Below are 25,650 nucleotides of genomic sequence, written 5' to 3' on the forward strand. Positions count from 1 at the left end.
TCTACGTTTATCTGAGGCAGTATTGTTCCAATATGTGTTTTGATAATATGTTTTTTGCTAGGTAAATTTGCTTTTCTGATATTTAGCCTTATACTGAACACCTTCAAATAACCTATCCACCTGTAATGACAGTAGAAATTGTTTATCATGTAGTATCATGGTAGAAGATTGTTGTTTCAAAAAAAAATCCTTCTTTTATAGCCTGTGTTTTTAATCCTGCCACTCCAGCACAGAATATGTGTTTTTGTTACTCCAGATACCTCCCAGAAACTCATCATGTGAGCAGTCTCCTTATATATGAATGCTTGAGCTGCCTTTCCAACATCTTCTCCCTAGGCAAATCTTTTTAATAAAAACAGTCCCCGTTGGAACAAGGCCGCCCACACCAGGAGGGAGCAACCCACCCAGATATGACAAGCGTGCATAATGAGTGAGTTGTGGCACTCACTAGTTATGAGCATTCGAGTGCCACAACATGGCTGTCCGAACCGGGAGCTCCCTCCTGGTGCAGGAAGGCTAGCACTGTAGGGGGCTATTATTTAAAAAAAAAAAAAAGACTATTGTTTTCCCCATCCGGACTGCGGGCCCTATTAGTGTGCACTCTGCTATTTGTTGCCTCCTGTGTAGGGAGAGATTTGAAGCAAGGAATCAAATGATATGAATGCAAAAGCCAATGCGACAGATATATGTCACTTGACATCCCAGGGGCGTATGCCCTATTGAGCTACGCTGACTTGTTTTTTTTCTCAAAATTATAATAAATATTCTAAACAAAATGCAGATTGATGTTGATAGGACAGGGTGTCTTTCGAGGATGCAGAAGCCCTGGAGAACAGACACAAAGAGGTTTTAAAAAGGAGAGCTCTACTGTGCTTCTAGTAGCTTCCCTACTAAAATGGTGATTTTTATCATATTCAGAGCTTGGACAAAGAGTTACTATATTGCAATTGAATTCACAGCTATATTTCAAAATAAATATTGATCTTGGTCATCAGATTCTTAATAGTATTTGGATTGCTCTTCTCTTTCAGCATTATACTTTTTCTGTTTAATCAGAGAGTATCTTTGTTTTTTTTCATTGTTGTTTTTGTAGTTGTTTTTATTTTGTTGCTGATAAGTAAAACTGAATGATCTAATCCACAAAAAAAATTGACTTAATGCCAGGAGCAATAGTCCTCTGAGAACTCTGTCTTCTAGGATTTCCCAGGAATCCCCTCTTTAGGACCATTGTGATGCACTGTGTAGTTAGTTACGTAGTGATAGTTGTCATTCGGAACATGCACAGTATAATAATGTAGAGAATCTTGTAAGAAGGTAAAATAAAGATTTGTTTTGTCATGTAAATAGTTGGGCAATGCTAGGTTCATCCAGCAGGGGACCTCCCCTAAAGAAGCCTATATAAGGGAGTGCACTAGTCAGGCACTTAATCTTTTTGCCTGAAAAGATAATTGAGGCAGGGCTGAAGACCGTTGTGCCCATACCAAGCGGGAGACTGATTGCTTTAGGACTAGTAAGTGGATAGTAGTTGGGTGTGAGTTCGCTCTAGGTGTGAAAGGTAGTTAGGTTAGCCAGATGGACAGTCTGTTGTCCCAATGACAAATAGCATGCAAAGGGACAATTCAGTGAGGAAAAGGTTTATCAAGTGAAAACTCATGGACAAGATTCAATTTGTGATGCAATTCAGTTTAGCAAAACTTATCTCATGGTTTATCATGTGAAAACTCTTTGTTTCTTTGTCTACGGGAAAAAACTGTTCCTCTAATCTAAAGGAGTGGCCTCTGATGCGCTGATCATTTTTATGGGAAGAAAGAACCTCCCCTATCTGTCTATAATCCCCTCTAATGTACTTGTACAGAGTAATCATGTCCCCTTACAAGCGCCTTTTTCCCAGAGAAAACAACCCCAACCTTATAGTTTAAATCTTCCATCCCCTTTACCAGTTTAGTTGCCCATCTCTGCACTCTCTCCAGCTCATTAATATCCTTCTTAAAGGAACAGTAACAGCAAAAAATTAAAGTGTTTTAAAGTAATTAAAATATAATGTGCTGTTGCTCTGCAAAAAACGGGTGTTTTTGCTACAGAAAAGCTACTGTATAAATAAGCTGATGTGTAGCCATGGGGGCAGCCATTCAAGCTGGAAAAAAGGAGAAAAGGCACAGGTTATATAGCAGATAACTAGTAGATAAGCCCCATATAATGGGGGTTTATCTGTTATCTGCTAAGTAACCTGTGCCTTTTCTCCTTTGAATGGCTGCCCCCATGGCTACACAGCAGCTTACTTATATAAACTATAGTAGTCTTTCTGAGGCAAACACACCAGTTGTAGCAATGCAGGGCAACAGTACATTATATTGTTATTACTTTTATACACTTTCATTTTTTGGTGTTACTGTTCCTTTAAGGACTGGAGCCCAAAACTGCACCGCCTACTCAAGGTGAGGCCTTACCAGGGACCTATAAAGGGGCAAAATTATGTTTTCATCCCTTGAGTCAATTCCCTTTTTTATACAAGACAGCACTTTATTTGCTTTAGTAGCCACAGAATGACACTGCCTGGAATTAGACAATTTGTTATCTACAAAAATCCCCAGATCCTTCTCAATTAAGGATACCCCCAACACACTACCATTTAGTATATAACGTGCGTTTATATTATTTCTACCAACATTGAACCTCATTTTCCATTTAGCAGTTTAGCAGTTTTCCAATTTTCTCAAATCGCTCTGCAAAGTATTTAGTATCATTAGCAAAAACAGAAACAGTACTATGCCCACCTCCAGGTCATTAATAAACAAGTTAAAAAGCAAAGGACCAAGAACTGACCCCTGCGGTACTCCACTAACCACACTGGCCCAATTAGAAAATGTTCCATTTACCACCACTCTTTGTACTCTATCCTTCAGCCAGTTCTCTATCCAATTACAAATATTATGTTCTAGGCCAATATTCCTCAATTTAATCTTTTAACTTTCTGTGAGGTACTGTATCAAATGCTTAGCAAAGTCTAAGTAGATGACATCCACTGCCATTCCAGCATTGAGGTCCCTGCTCACCTCAAGATGGCAAGATCTGTTAGGCATAAAACCATGTTGGCACAAACTTATAGTATTGTGATTTGCAATGTATTTCATTCAGCTGGCCCCTTATATAATAATAATTGTAACACTTTTTTGGCTAGGATATGGCAAAACCCAGGCTAGTGATAGGTATAGAGTATGTGTTACATGCGACCTTAATGCACAGGAGTGGGCCTCCGCTATATGGGAGGTATTAATGGAGCTAAGGGTGTAGTTGAACTACAACTAGATAAGAGCTTGTGTGGTGCAGATAGAATAATGGACGCCAGAAAGGTTCTTGCTCATGAACTATAGTACAAGTTTATTTGAATACAGGCACAACTTAATAGTGCAGCAGGGTTATACTCACAGACACAGCAGTATAGAACATGTGATCACCATGGAAGGTACAAAGGTGACACTTAGGCACAGAATAACCCACTTGGAGGATGCACAGAGGATTAGTTGACACCTGAGATATAGACCTTTCAGAAGGGAGTGTTCCGGCCGACTGTGGTCCAGGGGAGAGCTCCTAACACTGGTACCTGGCGTCTAATAAAACCGGTCCCTAAAGAACGACTACAGAGCCGGGGTGGACTAAACCCTTTTACAACTCCTGGTTGGGGCTATTAAACTGCCCTTGCTAGATAATCTGACTGTTCTCACCACTTCTAGAGGGAGCTATTAAATAGACTAACTGTGCTGGCTTTACCTCGTTCACGGGGCCCTGTCCCCGACTTAAGGATTAGGTGTTACTCTTTACTGGGGCTTTATGCCTCCAGGCTCGATGACGTGCAGCCTGAGACAACAGCAGCCAGAGAGGAAGACACTTCCTTGTGCAAGACACTATATAGTCTGCACAAGGGGAGTGGTCAACCTGGGCTAAACCTATAGGGGGTAGCCTAAGAACTGTAATCTGAGTGTAGAGGGCTCTGCCCTATTACAGCACAGATAAGGGAAAGATAGGGGATAACACCATAGGGAGCTTAACCCTATGGGTCCCTACATAATAATAATAATAAGGGTCCTGCCCCTTATAATATTTATAGTCACAAGTTTATTGTCATAAAGTTGACAACAGCATACCTATTAAGTTCTGGTGATATTTTTCAATGGCTGGCAACTCCCAGCTTGATTGTATGTCTTGAAAAATGTCTCCTCACCGCATTTGCCTCACAGGCTGTGCTTCTATTCTGTAGGCCTAGGGAATGTGCGTATTACAGGAAATCACATCTGCATTTATCTTTATGGAATTGCATGGAATTCAGACATACATCCTGCTACCATGCAACTAAGAAAAACGAATGCCTCTGAGATAAATTGCAACACACATTTTGGGTTTATATCCAAATACATCAGGATCCAATTTGTTGCTGGAATTGGACCAATTATATCCCACTGTGTGGAGTGAATGAAACCTAATTTTCATGAAGAGTTTCACTAACACCTAGCAGGAAGCAAATGCTATAGTCCCATGTCTGGAATGCTGATGACAAAATGTGACAAGTGCCAATCTCAAAAGCAATAAAATCAGGCTGATCATTTACAGCCTTACTTACTATCTCTACGCAATGCAGTATTGTTTATTCTTTATTACTGCAGAACCACTGTACATGAACCACAACCCTGAAACCTTCATTAAAGTAATAACCTAAGATTTGTTGGACATTTTCTAGCCTGGTTGCTTTAATGAATACTGAGTTTAAAGAGCCTTTTGAGATATGTTCTTATTAAAACAGAAACAGGCCGTTAACTACAAAATAACATCTTTAAACAGCTTTTATAAAATGTGGTTTTATAATCCACTGTACTATTTGTATGCATTTAATTCATTGATAGTTTGTGTCTTTGTTATAAAGCACACAATTAAATCCACAGTAAATGTCTTAAAATTAATTTATAACATTATAAATTGACAACTCTTTTCTCTTTAGTCAAACCAAGCCCTGAACAGCAATAAATGCTACCCTATATGTATTGATGTGGCCAATATTATTCTTCAGTCTAGTAACGTGTAAAAACGAAATGGTTGTAATTAAACTTTTTTAAGTCACAATATTAGCAGTGGTCATAAGGCACTTGTTGTCTACTATACACAGACTCTTATCTCTACAAAGAGAGTTATGCAAGGAACCGCTAGCCATTGTGAAAGCAGTAAAATAATTCCATGAGTAAAAGTTTTAATATCATTACTGATTTATTGGGAATTTCAAGGAATTTCAGGGAATACAGATTACACAGAAAGGAGATGAGAAGTTTACATATAAAGACTCCTGATTTTAAGTACCAGCCATGTTGGATATTTATATGTGGATGTCAAACCCCAGTCCTTCTCTACAAGAATATTGCTTCTGGCCCATTACTGGCACAAGTATTGCACTGGATTTGAAGGAAGTGGCCAAAATCATACCAATTCTGGGAAAACAGAGTGAGAGGTTCCAATACTAATCAAACTCAAGTTTACAAAGCCCTACATGAGGTTCTGAACTGTCAGTATGAAAGCTTTTACTAAAAAGGACAAAAGCACTGGAAATCCCAGGTAAGGCAGGTGCACATCCATGTCCATCCTACTCTACAGTCATACAAGGGTTACTGAAATTGTTTGCCAAACATGGGGTCCCAGACATGATTATGTAGGATAATAGAGCTTGTTTCATCACCAGGCTTCAGGTCAGTATTTCTAATTTCTAATTTGCCAAGTATCTGCAGTCCTGTTTTCTCCATACTCAAATGAGCAAGCTGATGAAATAGAATATGCATTATAAAGGTTTATCGATGCAGAGTATATATCATGAGGGGACATTTACAACTGTCCCAGCCACAAGTAAAGGAGCAGTAACAGGACTTGCAGCAGGGGCAGGATTTCTCACAGGATAAGCCTGTCTAAACGGAGTGTAAATTAGGGGACAGGAGGGAAACCAATGTTCCGACCCCACTCACACTCAGCATGAATATCAGCAATCACAAGGACTTACAACATCAAGACTATTACTGGCCATAGTATATTATGTAGAAAGGGAGGGTTGTAAATTGTTATGGTTAATTAACAACTATATTATACATATAACATACATAGGTTAAAGGATAAAAAACAGTTTTCATCCTGTTTGCATAATTTATTACCTATGTTTAATACAAAGAGATAGTTATTACTGTTAGCAATAACAAAGAGCAAAGATTTGTTCCAACAGAGCAAGGTGCAAAGAAGCAGGGCCAAGGCATAAAAGGCAAAGCACACGCTCAAACGCGGGCTCCTTTCCCAAAAATAAATCCCTGACAACTGTATTTCTGACAGGAAGAAAGCATTGCTTAGTATGATCACATCATATGAACAGAGCTAAGTCCCTCCTGTTGCACTTCATGGGAAAGTATATGAGAATGGTGTTTAGCTTTTGAACTGTTCAATTTCATGATGCAACTTCTACATATTTAGTAATATTATACTATTTAGTACTATTTCATGATGCACCTTCTATATATTTAATATTACATAAAGGCAAAAGGCAAACTGCTCTATATGCAACATAACTATGTTCAGTTCTTTGTTGTCTGGACTTTTTACAAGATGGAACGAAACACACTTATTACACTTCATTACTAAAAGGTCTATACCACAAAGTCATTTTACATACTACAGTACTAAAGCATGACTTGCTGATTCATCCCCATGACAATCCATTCTCATTTCCCGCAATTCTCAGCCTTAAAAAGACTTACTTAAAAGGCATACTGGATTTCTATCAGTATTAGATTTCCAACACTATAAGGATGCTAATTTTGAAATCAAGAGTTCATTAGAAATTAAAAACATGATTTATACTCTTCAAATTAACATAACATTCCACATAAAGTGATGGACATGTGATGGCTTTTTGCAACCCATTACTAAACATTTGTTTATTTATTTTGAGAATTTTTACAGATGGATTTGCAATGCATCCTTGCAAGGGGCACTTTAAAGGGGATGTTCATATTCAGACAATAGTCCCTATCAGAAAAAAACATTTTTGTAATTCATCTTTATTATTTAAAATGTTTATATTTGAAGCTACACACCAGGATCAGCATTGCTAAATCCCTCTCTCCTCTGCTTTCTCCCTTGTCTTTAGAAGGGATCACCAACACCAACTTGCATTAGATTGGCTGAATCTTGCCCGCCAATAGTATCAAATGGCGAGGGAAGGCATTCCCAGTATTTTTTTTTGGGGGGGGGGGGGTTGGCTGCCTGCCAAGACCTCAACTGGGAAATCCCCTCAGAGAGGTGAGAGCAGAGAAGAGAGAGATTTAGCAGTGCTGATCCTGGTCTGTAGCTTCATAAGTACACATTTCAAATAATGAAGATGATTTACAAAAATGTGACAGGGGCTGTGCAAACTCAGACTATTGTGTTTTGCTTTAGATTATTAGGTATTAGCTATTATTAGGTATTAGCAATGGCTCTAGGAGAATGTAGGAGTCCTAAATATTTTCTACAACATCTTAAAATGCCCTTCACCCGGGGTGTCTCTTCTTAAAAATGCCAGTAACAGGAGGAGGGCACAATGCCAGTATGTATGATATGGCCAAGAGCCAGACATCCAATCAGGGGAATTATGTGGGAAAAGCTTCACTTCAGATTTCTCCAGTTTATTCGTCCAGTTTATTCTGCTTAATAAGCACTCCCTTCAGGATTGACAGAGTACATTTTTCTCATTATCATTTTCAATAAAATCCACAATTTTTATTTAGAAACAGTCTATTTTTACTAATAATCAAATGTTTCCTTTTCTGTATTGATCTCCATTCCCTCTCAGTGAAATAGGTATTTAAGGAGAAAATTTTATTCCCCATATATCTGGGGAAGACCAGATTGGTTCATCACCAGTACAATTGGCTATGTATGACGTTTCTGTCTATGGAAACTCTATCAACTGAACACATTAAAATGGGAAATATATTTACTCTGAGACCTGTCGTTGTGTAGTACATTTCTATCTAATTATAATATGACTGCCTCCATTAGCTCGGTAAGTCAGATGTAGAATGAATGGTATTTCATTTTTGTGCTGCAGAGGAAACAATACTGCAACACACATTTATATTTCTAAACATGATTATGTATGTTAATAACTTTCTTTCTAAACTCATATCATTATTTTGTAGTTACTTGATTTACCCAGACTCTGCAAATGTAGCCTTGCCACAGTGTCACAGGCAGATTGCCCAAAGGTATGCATGTATAACATTTTTTTATAATGTACTAGATGAATATGGAGTGCTGTACAATTTTACAGAGTACAAAAGTGCACATAGGGAGGACAAATAAGTATAACTATGCAAATATATAAATACGTATATATAAATACTATAAAAGGCACTTTGCATTCTATGCACAATTGTCTGAGCTTTCTTTTATCATAATGCTATGGCAGCAAATGTTTTACTTGGTACAAAGCACAATTCTGCTGGATTGAGGATATAGCTGCCCTTTAAGCTGGCCATACACGGGCAGATCCGCTTGCTTGCCCATGTCGCCAAGCGAGCGGATCTTCACCCGATATCCCCACCTACGGGTGGGCGATATCGGGGAGGCATGTGGGCAAATTCGATTGTTTGACCCTGGGGCCAAACGATCGAATTCTACACGTGGCAATGGGGCAGACGGTTCGGGGACCGCATCGGCTCGCTGATGCGGTCCCCGATCTGACTGGATTTTCTAACCTGGCCAATCGATATCTGGCCAATTTCAGGTGAGATATCGGTTGGCCAGGCCCCTCGGTTCTGCCCCTACACGGGCCGATAAGCTGCCGAATTAGTCCAAGGGACCGATATCGGCAGCTATAATCTCCCCGTGTATGGGGGCCTTTAAAGTGAACATTATTAGGGCAATAATGTAATTGTAAACACTGCATATACAGGGGTTATTTTCCCTTAATTTGTTTTCATTTTTATTTTCCATTATCAATTCTACCACCCAACTCAATTTTGTGATGCTTTTGCCTCATATGTATAACAGGGTTCTCTCCTTTAAACAAAGTGAAATAAAAATGCAGGAGAGATTTTGAAATTAAAACTGCATAGACAATCCCCCTTCAAACATTTTGTTTAGCATATTTGCACGTTATATAAGAAAATGAATACTTTCTAATACATATGTGTTACATATTTCTGCTGTGCTTAGATTTACAATTGTTTGTTGTTTTTAACATTACACATTAAGCATCCCGATGCAGCATAACACAGAACCATTATTGCAAAAAGCAACTGCACTGCTCAGGCACTGCTGCATTTCAAGTAGTAGAATTGTCCCAGATTTGCATAAGGCACATAAGGCCTTTTTCGCTATGCTTAGCTTTCAATAAGTATATAAATCAGGTGCTTGTATTGAGAAATCAATGCTTTTGGACGCACTATTGTAAAAACTGAATTTACTGAATTCTATACTTGTATTTTAAGAGAAAAACAATTTTGCTCAAACCAACAAATAATTATTTCCCTTATTAAAAGAAAAAGTCAACTCATCACATGACCTTGCTGAACCCCAATGAACAGTATGTTGACTGAAAAAGAACAGAGTTTATTGCACTTTAAACCTTTCCCCTTGAAATGCTCAAGTTGAAGTTCAGAGTGCAATTGTGGATGCTAATCTTCATGTTTTTTTCCCAGAATGCAGTTTCACCATAATTCCACTATTATTGCTTCAACCAGGGGCAGTTGCACTAAGCCTAATTGTTTCAAAATGTACCCAACGGCAGAAACCTTGGAGCTATTGCCACCTCCAAACAGATTCCATGAATGGTATCAGTTCATGCAGCAATTGCAGTTGCAGGTCAAAAATAAAGTTATACTTGGATTTGGAACATGGCAACAACACATAATGGCAAAGCAGGGTATAGGAAGCATGGCGTCCCCTTGCACTGCCCTGCTTTGGGCATTATCTAGGAGCAGGAGCTTATGCAGGCACAAAGTACAAGGTTCATTAGCTCTGGTCAGATATTTTCTCTTTGCTATGCTCAAGACATTCAATCTGTTGCAAGCCGCAAAGTGGAGATTGCACCATACTAGGATTATGTGTTTTGCAATGACAAGTTAATGCCCCTTATTGCTCCTGCAATTACACATAACACGATGCAGAGTATGTAGGATATTTAGGGTCCCTATTTAAAAAACATTAAATTAGAGAAATTACTTAAAGTTATAATTGGTTAAAGAGTGCAGATTTCCAAATGACTTCATCACATTTTTCTCATTATACCCTGTTTTTGTAAAGATCTTTGTCACTGACTTTTTGATCAAAACATACTTGAGTTTGTTCCCTAGCTCAGACCTGGCAAAATACAATTATTTACTATCAAAGTATGAAAAAATTTCATTGTGCATAATAAACGTAATCAACAATAATTTGCCATCCATTAATAATTTTGTCAAATGCCATAAAATGCTCTTACATAATGGGATTTTAGTAACGTTTTACTGCTTTGTCAAAATTTCCATTACTAAACTGACAATTAATTTGAAAGAACCTATTTGAACTCAACCCATTTAAAGAAAAATATATAATATATTTATACATACAGTATTTCTATATACAGTATGCCTTTCTGTGTCATACAACCTGTTTCCTTCCATGCATACAGAAAGTATTATCATGGGGTATATTTACTGAAAAGGTCAAGTGCCAATTCTCCATAAAAGTCAAAGATTTTCAAAGAAAATTCTGTAGATTCTGCCATTTCTCCCTTTCATAAATATCTCCTTATATAACGTCACATCGACTGACATGTTTATATTGGTTCTTGAAATGGTTCTGGAGAAATAGGACAATACATTCTACTGGATTCAACTACTAATGATTTTCTCTTATCTTATCAGTGCAAGGTGCAAGTAATGTCATAAGGGGTCACAAATTATTCCTTGCTCACCAGGCGTTGAGCATTATAGCATTGTAAAACAAGTCGCTTAAGCACATTTTGTAACCTGTAGCACTAATATTCTCCTATTTGTGTCTGTAAGTTACTTTCCTATTTAGATTTTAAACCCTACAGGGCAGGGACCTCCATGTCCTTGTCTTTTTGATTCTCAATGTATTGCAACTGTACCTTGTATTTATTTGTATTTATTATCATACTTTGTATTTATCAATTATTTTAATTACCCCATGTTGTATTAATGTATTGTTCTACTGTACAGCGCTGCGTACATAAGTAGCACTTTATAAATAAAGATATACATACATACATTTGTAATTCTGTGTTGTTTAGGTAGTCATTTTCTAACCAGTATCCAGTTTGACTTGACCCTTTTAGTTCTACTTGTTGAAATAAGCTTTGCTACTGTGACATCCCTTTATATGTTTCCAGTTTCCAGCTGCAGGGATCACAAGTCCCCACCTGAACACAACGAGAGGAGATCGAAATTCCCAAATAATCTCATAAAATCTTAGTCAGGAATAAATGACTTTTGCTGTCCTCAGAAGGACCTTGCCTCAAGCAGGGCGGTCTTACTTATGTTTGTTCTAGACCGCATCAAACCTTCCGTGGCAGTGAAAATTATATTCAGGACAACACCTTGGCAGTTTATCATTGGTGACAAGATATCCAGTTCCTTATAAAACCATGACTGTGCGGCATTACAGCCCGAGCTGTCTCATGAAGTTGCATTTACCACTTCACACATTGAACACGAGTTATCAAGGCTATAGTAAATTTACCATTTTACGCTTCTGTAAAGCATACCATATATGAGTCCATAAAATATATTACAGTCATGTAACATTTATATATAACAGTCCATTGTATAGATATAAATGTACCAATATTCATCATAAATAGATTGACCTTAAAAGTTTTTTTATAGTGTGACTAGGAACTCGGAGGCACTTTGTAACATTTTTCAACAACAAATGCAGAAAAGTTATTATTTGGTCCAAAAGCAACAATCCCTTGTGTTCTATGTGTAAGAATGATTATGTTTTATATGCGCAAAATGTTCCCTAGGTTTAAGCAGCTGTGGGTCAGGCACCTTTGGGCATTATGTTAATCAGTTTTAATACTTACAGTAATAACAAGAATGATTTTATTACATGCAGTTTTCATCTACCATTCCAAAAAATGCCCTTTTAGGGTTTGCTCTTGTTTCTTGTTACTTTGGTTTCATACAGATATAGGATCTGTTATCTGAAAACTAACTTTTACTTGATCTTAGTTAAACTAGGATAAAGTAATGCTACTGGCAAAACAACCCTACTGAGTTTTTTAATGTTTAAATGCTGTAAGACACCTTAATGCATGGTGCTCTACATTTCAGAATTACCCTGAAAACCCCAGGTCCCAAGCATTCCAGATAATAGATCCCATGCCAATATCAACAGTGGTTGTTGATATTTTAAAATATAACTTTAAAATTAAACTGATATTGAATATGGGGTCCGATAGGTCAACCTCATTTACAAATTCCAGACACATATGCTTGCTCATAAAGAAATCACTTTACCTAGAATAAAACTTCTCTCCAACTGGGATGTCCACGTTCTGGGCTCCATATCTGGAGTATTATACTTGCAGTTTTTGGATACAAAAATATTTTCAAGCAGATAATGGTGTATGCGGGATGGGATGCCCTAATCTAAGTCTTGAGTGGAGGGCTTGCACTATAAACCATTCCCCTATATGTGATGAATTTCATACATGCAGAATATCGTAACATAGACATAAGGGGGGGGAACAGGGGTGCCTATTTATAGCCTGTGGGTCCTGAATTGCGTTACTTTCTCCTGAGGAAGCATGCCATCTAGCACGCGAAATGTGTTCAGCTATTGTTACTGCCTCCATTACTCCTGAACAAATCAGGCAATGACTGCAATTAATATTTGATCTGGGTTTTGATCTGGGCTTTTGAATTGACAGATTGTGTGTACACAGATATACAATAAAATATTTTGTAACTTTGCACGTTTGGTGCTGTTGGTATTTTAGCGCACTTCACTAGATTTAGATACCCTAAATAGTTGGCCAATGTATGGCCACTGTTAGAAACTCTCAGAAGAACCAAAGAATCCTCATCTTTAATTTGTACATAGCCATCTGTTATGTTGTTTTATATCATAGTTGCCAGTTTGATACAAATGTGATACATTATAAGCATTTTGTTGTTTTAGTGTTGTACTTGTCCTGTCTTGCACTTTGTACCCATGAGATTATTGAGGACTGTGGAGCACAATGGTGCTATATGAATAAATACTATTAATGCAGTAGAAATTCTTGTATTGCATAAAACTTTTTTTTTACTTTTTTTGTGTGTTTAGCTCTACTTGTTAATTGTTAATTTCTCACTGTGCATACCTGGAAATGGAAATAAGTGTAAGCTCTTCTACAGGCATTTGGGACACAGATCAGCAGCTGAGTTCAGTAGCTGCCTCACTACATGTATGACCATTACTGCTGAGACATTCATACTTAGACTCGGATTTGTTGCTTTTCTTCATCACTTTCTCTGGCTCACTAAATCTGTAATTCTGTAGGAGCATTCTGCAGCCATGAAAACAATTTTAAAGCTCTGCAATTATATACAAAGCCTATCTATCCCTCATGTTTGGTACAGGGGAAATCAGCTCATTACTAGTGACTGGACAAGGAGCATTTCAATATAGTAATAATATAAACATTTTTTTTACTCAGGTAATGATATAAACATTTATACTGATCTTTCCCAAAACCTGCCTCTTTCCATTAGCTTCAGGCAGTTCTAATATTTTCTTAGTGTCCATTGAAACTTAAATCCAATTACAAGCCTAAGGGGCTGATTTACTTACCCACGAACGGGTCGAATGGAGTCCGATTGCGTTTTTTTCGTAATGATCGGTACTTTGCGATTTTTTCGTATGTTTTGCGAAAAAAAATGCGCAACTTTTCGTGTAAGTTTTAACGCTACGAAAAATGCGCAACTTTTTACGCAACTTTCGTAATGGATACGAAAAACTCGCGTTTTTACGCAAAAATCGTATTGGTAACGAAAAATTCATACAGAATCCGAAAAAATCGCAAAACATACGAAAAAGTCGCAAAATGTTCGTTTTCAAGTCGGAACTTTTCCAATTCGGGTCGGATTCGTGGGTTAGTAAATCAGCCCCTAAGAGTCATACTTTTTTATATATATTTTTCCTGTTTATTTTTAGTAGTGTGCTCAAGCTAGCATTTCTAATACAACTGTAAATAGATTTTGGTACTTGTCTAGTATAATTTCACAAAGAACTCTGACGGGTAGATCCAATTAACAATCCAAATTACAATTACATTGTTAATTCACTTTTACCCTCTTGTGACTGAAATTACATTGATTTAATGCAAGTCGCTTATGGTTATGAATAAGCCCCTCTATGTTTATATTTGATATAAAACCAAGCAATAATTCTCTTTGTAATCAGAAACAATACATTTACTCTGGGAAAGAATACAATACCAAGATAGAATTAACCCTCTGGCTCTGTATGCTTAGTTCTTTGAGAATGAAAGCCATTTAAAGCAAAATACAGACCATGCAGTAGATGCACTAGGTCATCATTTAAGTGTAATAAATTCATACTTGTACTAAACAACGTCGCCAAAAGCTCATTGCACTGCCAGTATTATTAATGACTAATCTGAGATGCATTCTGGTTTAGTTTTAGGGCTTTATAACATTTTCAGTAAGTTAAGATTACTAGATCATGTGACTACACATTATAACTGTACCATAAATCTAACTAAATCATAGAAATGAAAGGAGTTATTAGGAGCTTTGGCTCAGTTGCGGTTGGAGTGCTGCTGAAGAGTGTTATGAATGCCTGTACTATAGAAATACTCCTGTGGCCTCCTACCTCTAACCTATATGGAGAGCCCCTTTTTATTTTTCTAGTAAACTAGAAAGCAAATTAAGGGAATGCATTACTACAGCTCTGTAATAGCAAATCATCTATATTCTATACTGTACTTAATGTTTATACATATCACCACATAATATCATAGAAACAAACACACATGTATAATACACTGGTGGGTGCAGGATGCAAATAAAAAGCCATGCCTTCCTCACCAATAAGCAGAAAATGTTTTTATATTAGCTTAACTCTCTAATTTTTAGACATGTTTAGGGTTACATAGAATAATAGCGGGACCTTCTGCAAAGCTGAAGGTGTAAAGTATTGCTCACCCGCTGTACAGTACCTATAGTCCCAGGCCAGAGGCAATTGTCCCAACTGCTAATGGCTAAATCTCAACTTACTCTACTTGCTGTCTAACAGCCACTGTCTCTCCATAGAGACTCTTATGCACACTGCTCACAACCCTCTGTACCTGCTAACCCACATTCCTTTCCAAGAGGCTATTGTTTCTGCTAGCACCAACATTCTATATATGTTTTAGCTCTTAGCCACAGTCCCTTCCTACAGCTTATTGTCATTAGAGATACGTGTACCATCTCTCCCTACTATACCTGCTATCCCACAGCTACAGTCCCTTCCTACAGGTTATTGTCCCCACTGATACCTCAACCTACTATACCCGCTATCCCACAGCAACAGTCCCTTCCTACAGGTTATTGTCCCCACTGATACCTCAACCTACTATACCCGCTATCCCACAGCAACAGTCCCTTCCTACAGGTTATTATCCCCACTGATACCTCAACCTACTATACCCGCTATCCTACAGCTACAGACCCTTCCTACAGGTTATTGTCCCCACTGATACCTCAACCTACTATACCCGCTATCCCACAGCAACAGTCCCTTCCTACAGGTTATTGTCCCCACTGATACCTCAACCTACTATACCCGCTATCCCACAGCAACAGTCCCTTCCTACAGGTTATTGTCCCCACTGATACCTCAACCTACTATACCCGCTATCCCACAGCTACAGCCCCTTCCTACAGCTTATTGTCATTATAGATACATGTACCATCTCTCCCTACCATACCTGCTATCCCACAGCTACAGTCCCTTCCTACAGGTTATTGTCCCCACTGATACCTCAACCTACTATACCCGCTATCCCACAGCTACAGTCCCTTCCCATAGGTTATTGTCATTAGAGATACATGTACCATCTCTCCCTACCATACCTGCTATCCCACAGCTACAGTCCCTTCCCACAGGTTTTTGTCCCCACTAATACCTCACTCAACTATACCTGCTATCCCACAGACACAGTCCCTTCCCACAGGATTTTGTCCCCACTGATACATCTCCCAACTATACCTGCTATCCCACAGACACAGTCACTGACACATGTACTGTCTCATCCCTTTTTATCTGCTATCCCAAGCTACAAACCCTTTCCAGAGGCTATTATCCCTACTCACCTGCTTGACCCCCTGACTGGTGAAGCAGTTTATTATTGTTATCATTAACATGTATGTATAAAGCAGCAATGTATTTCATAGTTCTCTACCTTAGAGGTAAAATGGTTGTGGCCAGCTAATTTTTCCCACAGTCATATTGCTATTTGTGCAGTTCTGTGTGATTTCATTATGCACAGGTACATGACAGTTACCCCTGCGTTGACCACCACAATGACAACATCAAACCTGCCCATATTATAGGGATAAAGTTAGATATAATTGCCCTGTGCATGTATGCACATCCTTATTATCCCTTCTTCAAGATTCTAAAAATGGAATGTTACTTTCACATCAAGTTACAGAAGTCAGAGCCACAGTAATGCACCCCAAGTTCAAGCTTCCCCAAAAAATCAGACTGCATAATACTGAGACACTGCAAATAAATACAAGCTTCATGAATATTTACCACATCCATAATCTGCATAAGGCTCATCCCAAAGTAGACAGTAAGAGGGTGGGAGTCATTCAACACTGGTCTTTCCAATGGGTTGTAATTTTTCATCAATTCCTTGTACAGCTTCCTCTGGTACTCTCCTTGCAGGGACACTTTAGCTTAGTAACACAAATACAATGGAAGAGCAATTTGTTACACAGAACGTTATTTCCCTTATTCCCAAGCATGCATTCATCTGTATAACTGCATTCTGTACTACATTAATAATAATAATACCTCTGTCCTTTTTATAGGATATAATAATAAGAGCAGGAGTTGAATCTAATTGTTATGATCTGGGTGGAATGATGAACCTCTATTTAATTGCAATAAATCTCCATTTAATAAGGGTGGAAAGCAAGGTAGTGCTGAAATCAATTTACCATTCATAAAGCAGACTGCTATAATCATCCACACAGTGAACTCTCCACGTCCCATCGCAGGAGATCAAAGGGAAAAAAAATATCTGTAAAATGACCGGCAGAATAAAGGAAAAAAGTTTATGATCCAGCAGAAATAAACACAGATCGAGCAGCTGGCTGATCAGTAGCTTTCTGTGCAATCCAAGCAGCTTGCTAGCTGTATACCAGTCAGGCAGGCTGGGTTATGGTGAGTCAGTGGAGAGTGACAGCTAATATAAAGTGCTGCTGGGGATCACAGACCCGGGGACCGAGGCTGACATCTTACAGGTTATAGGCTAGACGTGGGGGTTTTCTTTTCCAAGGGAAAACCCCAAGAGCTTCATACTGATGTTGCTGATTGCAGTCCCATGTAGAAAGGCAAGCTCAGCCCTGGCTGCAGCTGTGATGTGACGGCTCCTTCCAGCTCTGCTCCACGTGAGCCAAAGACTGGTGATCCCCCTTTCATTCTACTGTATGTGCTGTGCTCATGGGATTTATACTAGCTTCCAGGGAGGTGGAGTAGGGGCAGCACTGCTTCATTTTCTTTTATCCCTCTGGCTCAAGATTTAACCTCTTCTTTTCCTGAACTACCTTTCTCCTTACACTTAAATTTATTATGATTTTTGGGGCAGTTGACTGATGGAAAAATGAATGCATATATTTTTTATATATATATATGAGTACACATTACACAATACTGTATTTTTCCCCTTGTTCCAGTTTGTCCCAATTGTCTCTCTTGATTGCAAGCTTTTGGGTTTAACTACTTGAACTTCTATATATGGTGTGTTTATAGGATATTGTAACAGAGGGCAGAGAGGTTCTATCAACCCTGTGGATAGGATTAAGATTTAACATTTTCTTTTCCATACTCCCTTTAACTGCATTCTGATATTTTTAGGAGGCGAAATAAAAAATATATACTCATTGATATTTTTCTATTTCCTTATGTTCTGCAATACTATGTTGACATGCCCTTCTAGCGTACTATAGTAGAACAGCAACAAAAAATAAAAACTGGGCAAAACAAGTATGAAAGATTACTGAGTCGCTGAGAAAGTAATGCTCTGCTTTAGTAAAGGTGGCTATGCGCCTTGCATATCTGTGTTGCCAAGTGTTCCTTCCTTTTGGGAGCTTGCTATGCAGTGATCTGGACACTGGTGGAACATTGAAACACCAGCTCATAATAAATGGGAAACTGAACTTACCCAGGTGCCTTGAGGCAATTTTGAACACAAAACCATGTTTTCCCCACAATGCACCAGTGTCTCCCAGAATTCATGCACAATTGTGGGCGCAATGCAGGTTAAATCAGATGCTATTGCACTGCATCTGGCTCAACTGAGATGTGTCCAATGCAACTGCATCTTCTGAGTCTTCAAAATGGACACAAGTGTGCATGCGTTTCATTACAAATCGAACTCAAATATTTTTGGCAATCTGCATGGCATTGTTTTCCAGTGTTCGGCATGCAAAGGACATCTGCAACTGATTCCTTAGCCTCAAGTGTGCTGCGGCTATTGACACCTTGAAACGACCACTTGGTCAGGGATTGTACAGCACTGTGAGCAATAACTGCAACAGTGCTCGACTCGGAATGGACAGCAGAAAGGACTGATCCGTGCTGATCACAACTTTACAGTGCTTTTGAAGGCAACTCACTGCTGGGAAAAGAGGAATGCAAGTTGCCCATTGCGTCTGTGGATGTAAATGAACCCTTCTGAGTTTGCTCTGGTGCAGTAACCCATAACATTTAACAAAAAGGTAGTTTTTAGTAATCAAGCATATAATTGGTTGCTATTGGTTACTAACCTGGACAACATTAGTGGGTTTTATTACTCACAGGTTACTAACAGTAAGGTGGCTTATAGTATTGGAGTATTGGAGATCACCTTCATTCTCAATCTATACAGTTGAGTCACTAGGCTGGTAGTTATCATTAGTGCACCAACTACCACCCCCCAGAGGAGCTTAAACTGTTTCAGTATGACAAATGTGTGCATTGAAACTCTGGACTGACATCCTTCTTTTCCTCTTTTAAAGGGATCTGAGACTAAATATGAATCATTTCCATATATACTTAGCCTATCACAATACTAACATTCCAAGGCATTTCCATGTAGGATATCATAAATGGGCATGCCACTGCTACTTAGCTCTCCCACTATCGTTACCCAAGGAAATGACAATTTCTGAAAGTTTGGTTGCATATCACCTTTTACTTAATAGCCTACAGTAATACTGACCTACTCTCCCATCTGTCCCACTATTGTCTCAAGAGTGTAAGTTCTTGTGAACAGTGTCTTTAAATTCAATTGCAATGGTCTGTATGTTTGTTAAGGTTGTAGTGCTGATACCACACTAACAGTGGACAGAAAGGTTCTCAGCAGAAGCAGAAAGTTGTATAAAAGTAACAATATTTAGTTTTTTCTTGGGTGATAATATTTTTAAGTATCCGTAACATCATAATGAAGTATGACGGGATGTTGGAGTGTAAAAAGAGAGGCTGATCACAGTATCAGAACTTCTGAATTAGCATACATTCAATCTTTTGCAAAAACAACAGTGCAATTAGCTAAAAGTGCTTGTTTAGGACAGTGAATTGCTGGACCATTGAATTGGTATTGATGTCTGAAAGAAGAGAAAGCTTATTTGCTAGGTATTTAAACAGATGCTCCCAAGTAATGCAATTAATAATAAAGCTACCAATGGGAGGCCTGCAATCTGAAATTTGAAAACCAACTGAGGTCATACATAACAAGGGATAGTTCATCAATCTCAAGAAAGATGTAGTATGAGCTCCAGGGTTACCCTAATTCTCCACTGCTTCACAATACAGTATTACCATCTAATGTAGTTTATTATTGTTAAACCCCGACAAGTGGTTCTAAAGATATCAAAAATAAGTTTCTACCTATATGGACAAATTAAATATTTTAACAAATTAAGCACTTCATTTATGATTCCTTTTTATTTTATTTATTTACTTTGTAAAATAAAAGAACATTTCCACACTACATGAGAAATCTAGAGAATTTTGTATACCATGTCTCCTGGTGATTTCCTCCAAAACCTTCAGTGGATACAGCTGAAAGCCTGCAGGATGATTGTACTAACTTCACCAAGCATGAACATATCCACTGGGCTAGAAATCCTATCTCTCAGTTATTATGAACTGGTGTCTGTCACTGATTTGATTCTAGCAGTAATCAGAGCTGTCAGAATGACAAAGCTTCATTTAAGGGTCATTAGGGGACTCTGGTGGCAAGATATCATCCTATAATATCTATTAAATGGAAACTTCAACTGTAGCTGTGACTGGTCACCCAGTAACATAATTACCTTAGTGGCGTTTAACAAGCTTTCAGGTAAAGGCTGAGATGGAATGAATTGCTTCTTCTCAGTCCCTTGGGTTAAGAAAGCCCAAGGTCCCTGTCAGATGCCTCCAACTCAAACAAGCAAGTTAAAAACACCTATCACAGACAGCAGTGAGTGGTGAGACTCTGTTAATACTTATGTGTTGGTATCTTTTAGATGAAAAATGTAATGTACAATATGTAATAACAGAAATATGACAAAAGGTTGCATTTTCAACCAATATAGAACTGTTTGCTTACCTGCACAAATCAGAACTTGCTGGGAGATATGGTTTCCAGGTAGTAATGATACAAGAAATCACAAACAAGTGTGAGATTTACAATTTTGTCAATTCTTAATTCTTCTGTATAAACATTATACTTCTAAATATAAATGTCTGTAGCACCGATTAAGTGTAACTCAGTGTATGCTTAGATTTATATTGGGTGGAATTATACTATATGATATAGTATGATTAGAAAGTTGTTGCTTCTTCAGGCAAATGCTACAAAGGTTTATATTAAATAGTGATTTATCATCAAGAAAAAGTCATCCAAATGTTATGAATACTATGGTGCAAGTTACACAAATGACACTCACTCAACAACTTAAGGTGTTTTACTTCCCCAAGAGGCTCAGTACTTATAAATGTGAGAATCACTAAGCTGCCCTTATGTCAACTGTGCCAACTATGGGCAACTGGATATTTAATTATCCTCAATCTCCAAAATGATTAGGGATACACCGAATCCAGGATTCGGTATTCGGCCAAGACTCGGTCACAAGAATCCATGGTACTGGCCTAACCGAATTGAAAGCCAAAAAATCACATGACTTTTTGTCACATAAACAGTGAAATTTTTTTGCATTTAACCCTTCCAAACCCTAATTAGCATATACTAATTAGGATTTAGATTCGGTTCGGTATTCGGTCGAATCCTTTACGCAGGATTCGGGGGTTTGAAAGAATCCAAAAAAATGGATTTGGTGCATCCCTAAAAAAGATATAACTACTGTATATGAGCTTCAGAAGGAAGAGTTATTAGTACAAAGTAAGCCTGTTGTACAAAAGATCGAATCTTTCTCAAACTTGAACTTTGCCATGAATTAAGAGGAATATACTTACGAGGATTGTTAGATTGCACTTTCACTTCTGCTGCCTCTGTTTAAATACCTAGAAAATAAGCTTTCTCTTCTTTCAGACATCAATACCAATTCAATGGTCCAGCAATTCACTGTCCTAAGCAAGCACTTTTAGCCAATTGCACTGTTCTTTTTGCAAAAGCATTGAATGTATGTGCTCTTACATATTGTTCTGAATTTTGTGTCTCTTATCCAAGGCAGAAGAATCAACTCCTGCAAAGCTACAGCTTTTTATAGCATCCAATATCTTGCCATTTTCAATGATGGGTTAACATCTGAATTAATTTTAAGTGCAAAGACATCAAGATTAGTTTATACAGTTTCACTGCAGGGGAAAAGGGAGCACAATGTTTTAGGAATGGAACAATATAAAGGCATTTATTACATGTTTCTAGATGTGCTTGCCTGCCTTTGTAATCTTGATGTATTTAGTTGATTTCTGGTTTCAGAAATATAATGCTATATATTGCTTTACTGGAGGATCTATATTTAATCAGCTTTATCTGAGTCCCATTATATAACAAGTGTAAAGAAAATAGACTAAAAATGACGTGTGTATCGTGCCCACAATATTGTCAGGGCAACATTAAGGCAAAATATTTGCTTACATAAATAATGTTTTGACACCCCCATATTAATCAAATATGCAGTATATACAGTGGTGTGAAAAACTATTTGCCCCCTTCCTGATTTCTTATTCTTTTGCATGTTTGTCACACAAAATGTTTCTGATCATCAAACACATTTAACTATTAGTCAAAGATAACATAATTGAACACAAAATGCAGTTTTTAAATGAAGGTTTACGTTATTAAGGGAGAAAAAAGACTCCAAATCTACATGGCCCTGTGTGAAAAAGTGATTGCCCCCCTTGTTAAAAAATAACTTAACTGTGGTTTATCAATTTCAATTTTCAATTTCAATATCAATTTCTGTAGTCACCCCCAGGCCTGATTACTGCCACACCTGTTTCAATCAAGAAATCACTTAAATAGGAGCTACCTGACACAGAGAAGTAGACCAAAAGCACCTCAAAAGCTAGACATCATGCCAAGATCCAAAGAAATTCAGGAACAAATGAGAACAAAAGTAATTGAGATCTATCAGTCTGGTAAAGGTTATAAAGCCATTTCTAAAGCTTTGGGACTCCAGCGAACCACAGTGAGAGCCATTATCCACAAATGGCAAAAACATGGAACAGTGGTGAACCTTCCCAGGAGTGGCCGGCCGACCAAAATTACCCCAAGAGCGCAGAGACAACTCATCCGAGAGGCCACAAAAGACCCCAGGACAACATCTAAAGAACTGCAGGCCTCACTTGCCTCAATTAAGGTCAGTGTTCACGACTCCACCATAAGAAAGAGACTGGGCAAAAACGGCCTGCATGGCAGATTTCCAAGGCGCAAACCACTTTTAAGCAAAAAGAACATTATGGCTCGTCTCAATTTTGCTAAAAAACATCTCAATGATTGCCAAGACTTTTGAGAAAATACCTTGTGGACCGACGAGACAAAAGTTGAACTTTTTGGAAGGTGCGTGTCCCGTTACATCTGGCGTAAAAGTAACACAGCATTTCAGAAAAAGAACATCATACCAACAGTAAAATATGGTGGTGGTAGTGTGATGGTCTGGGGTTGTTTTGCTGCTTCATGACCTGGAAGGCTTGCTGTGATAGATGGAACCATGAATTCTACTGTCTACCAAAAAATCCTGAAGGAGAATGTCCGGCCATCTGTTCGTCAACTCAAGCTGAAGCGATCTTGGGTGCTGCAGCAGGACAATGACCCAAAACACACCAGCAAATCCACCTCTGAATGGCTGAAGAAAAACAAAATGAAGACTTTGGAGTGGCCTAGTCAAAGTCCTGACCTGAATCCTATTGAGATGTTGTGGCATGACCTTAAAAAGGCGGTTCATGCTAGAAAACCCTCAAATAAAGCTGAATTACAACAATTCTGCAAAGATGAGTTGTCCAAAATTCCTCCAGAGAGCTGTAAAAGACTCGTTGCAAGTTATCGCAAACGCTTGATTGCAGTTATTGCTGCTAAGGGTGGCCCAACCAGTTATTAGGTTCGGGGGGCAATTACTTTTTCACAGAGGGCCATGTAGGTTTGGATTTTTTTTCTCCCTAAATAATAAAAACCCTCATTTAAAAACTGCATTTTGTGTTTACTTGTGTTATCTTTGACTAATAGTTAAATGTGTTTGATGAGCAGAAACATTTAAGTGTGACAAACATGCAAAAGAATAAGAAATCAGGAAGGGGGCAAATAGTTTTTCACACCACTGTATGTAGCTGTGATTTTCTTTCCTGCTTTGTATGGGTGTAACCAAGTAAGCAGTTGCAAATACTAGATTTAACAAGTGTTATAATTAATCACTGGCCAATTCCCTAGGCTAAGGAGTCCTGCAGACAATGATAGCATTGGCATGTTCACAATTTCAAGGTGAATCTACCCTAATATGCTTAAATGTTATGGGGAGCCTAGATTGTAAGATCCACTGGGGCAGAGACTAGTGTGAATGATGAACAATTTATTTGAAGCCCTTTGTAAACATTGCTATTATATTGCTATTATATAAATAAAGGATAATGAAATGAAAAATAAATGCCAATACTACAGTAGATACATAAATAAATAAATGGACCAAATCTGTACAAAAGCATACATGCAAATAGTACATTTTTACATAAAGGAGGTAGGAATTATATTATTTGTACATCAGTTTTCCTGCATGGATTATTAGAAAGTAAAGAACTAACATTTGTATTTGAGACTGTTCCTATATTCTAAAACATGATACCAAAAAGTTTGATTTGAATTCTGTTGTTTCAACTTTGAATTGTCCATTTCATTGCCCACTCCTGTCCCTCTCTGATTTAGAAAGAATAAATGTAAACACTTTCCACCTTGACCTACTTCTACTATGTGGTAAATGCTCCTATGAGGGTAATTGCCTCTGGGCCATCTTTGTGAATGACACTAATGTTCTGTTCTATTTCTTTAAGTCATATCCTGTTCCTCAGGGAGGAGCAAGAGATGGAGCAAAGGGAGAGATATCTATAGCAATATTATCAGTAGTAAGCTCCAAATATTGAGATCTAGTACATATTCACATTTGTTTTAATAGGTATTTTGGAAATACAGAATATAAATATATACTGTGTAATCAAATTGCAGGGTGAGGCTTTATTCAGACAAGACAAAAACATAGCTGCTAACAAACATACTGCAATAAAAATAAAACAAATGCTATTATTCAATTTTACGCAAGAAAATTCTTAATAGCAAACCCCAAAAATATGTTGGGATTTGGGTGGATTGGGGGCATGTGTGATCTTAACTGGGTGTCGTCATATGTGTTTTGCAGATCTTAGTATATTCTTTATACATACAGGTATGGGACCTGATGTCCCCAAACCCATTATTCAGAAAGTTCTGAATTCCAAGCATAGGTAGACTACATTATAATCAAATCATTTACATTTTTAAAAATGATTTCCTTTTTCTCTGTAATAGAAAAAGGAGTACAGGTATGGGATCCTTTATCCGGAAACCTGTTATCCAGAAAGTTCCCGAATTACGGAAAGGCCATCTCCCATAGACTCCATTATAAGCAAAGAATTATAACTTTTAAAAATGATTCCCTTTTTCTCTGTAATTATAAAAGAGTACCTGGTACTTGATCCCAACTAAGGCAAAACAATCCTATTGGGTTTATTCTATATTTAAATAATTTTTAACAAAAACAAAAGTTATGGAGATCCAAATTACGGAAAGACCCCTTATCCAGAAAACCCCAGGTCCTGAGCTTTCTGGATAACAGGTCCCATACCTGTACCATGTACTTGATCCCAGCTAAGATATAATTAATCCTGATTGAAGGCAAAACAATCCTATTG

General features: G+C 37.9%; 1 protein-coding gene across 1 annotated transcript in view; it reads right to left on the reverse strand.

Annotated features, from left to right (window-relative positions):
- Window positions 1-17,698, reverse strand: part of chrna7 (cholinergic receptor, nicotinic alpha 7) — a 64,738-nt gene extending 47,040 nt beyond the window's left edge. Inside the window, exons 1-2 of the mRNA XM_002937671.4 lie at window positions 17,229-17,698; window positions 16,819-16,964 (exon numbers count right to left, since the gene is read on the reverse strand). Coding sequence (XP_002937717.2) covers window positions 16,819-16,964; window positions 17,229-17,283 — 201 coding nt within the window. The 5' untranslated portion in view covers window positions 17,284-17,698. The remainder of the gene's footprint in view (window positions 1-16,818; window positions 16,965-17,228) is intronic.
- Between the last annotated feature and the right edge of the window lie 7,952 nt (window positions 17,699-25,650).

The sequence above is a fragment of the Xenopus tropicalis genome, chromosome 3 (assembly GCF_000004195.4).
Source record: "Xenopus tropicalis strain Nigerian chromosome 3, UCB_Xtro_10.0, whole genome shotgun sequence".
Taxonomy (NCBI): domain Eukaryota; kingdom Metazoa; phylum Chordata; class Amphibia; order Anura; family Pipidae; genus Xenopus; species Xenopus tropicalis.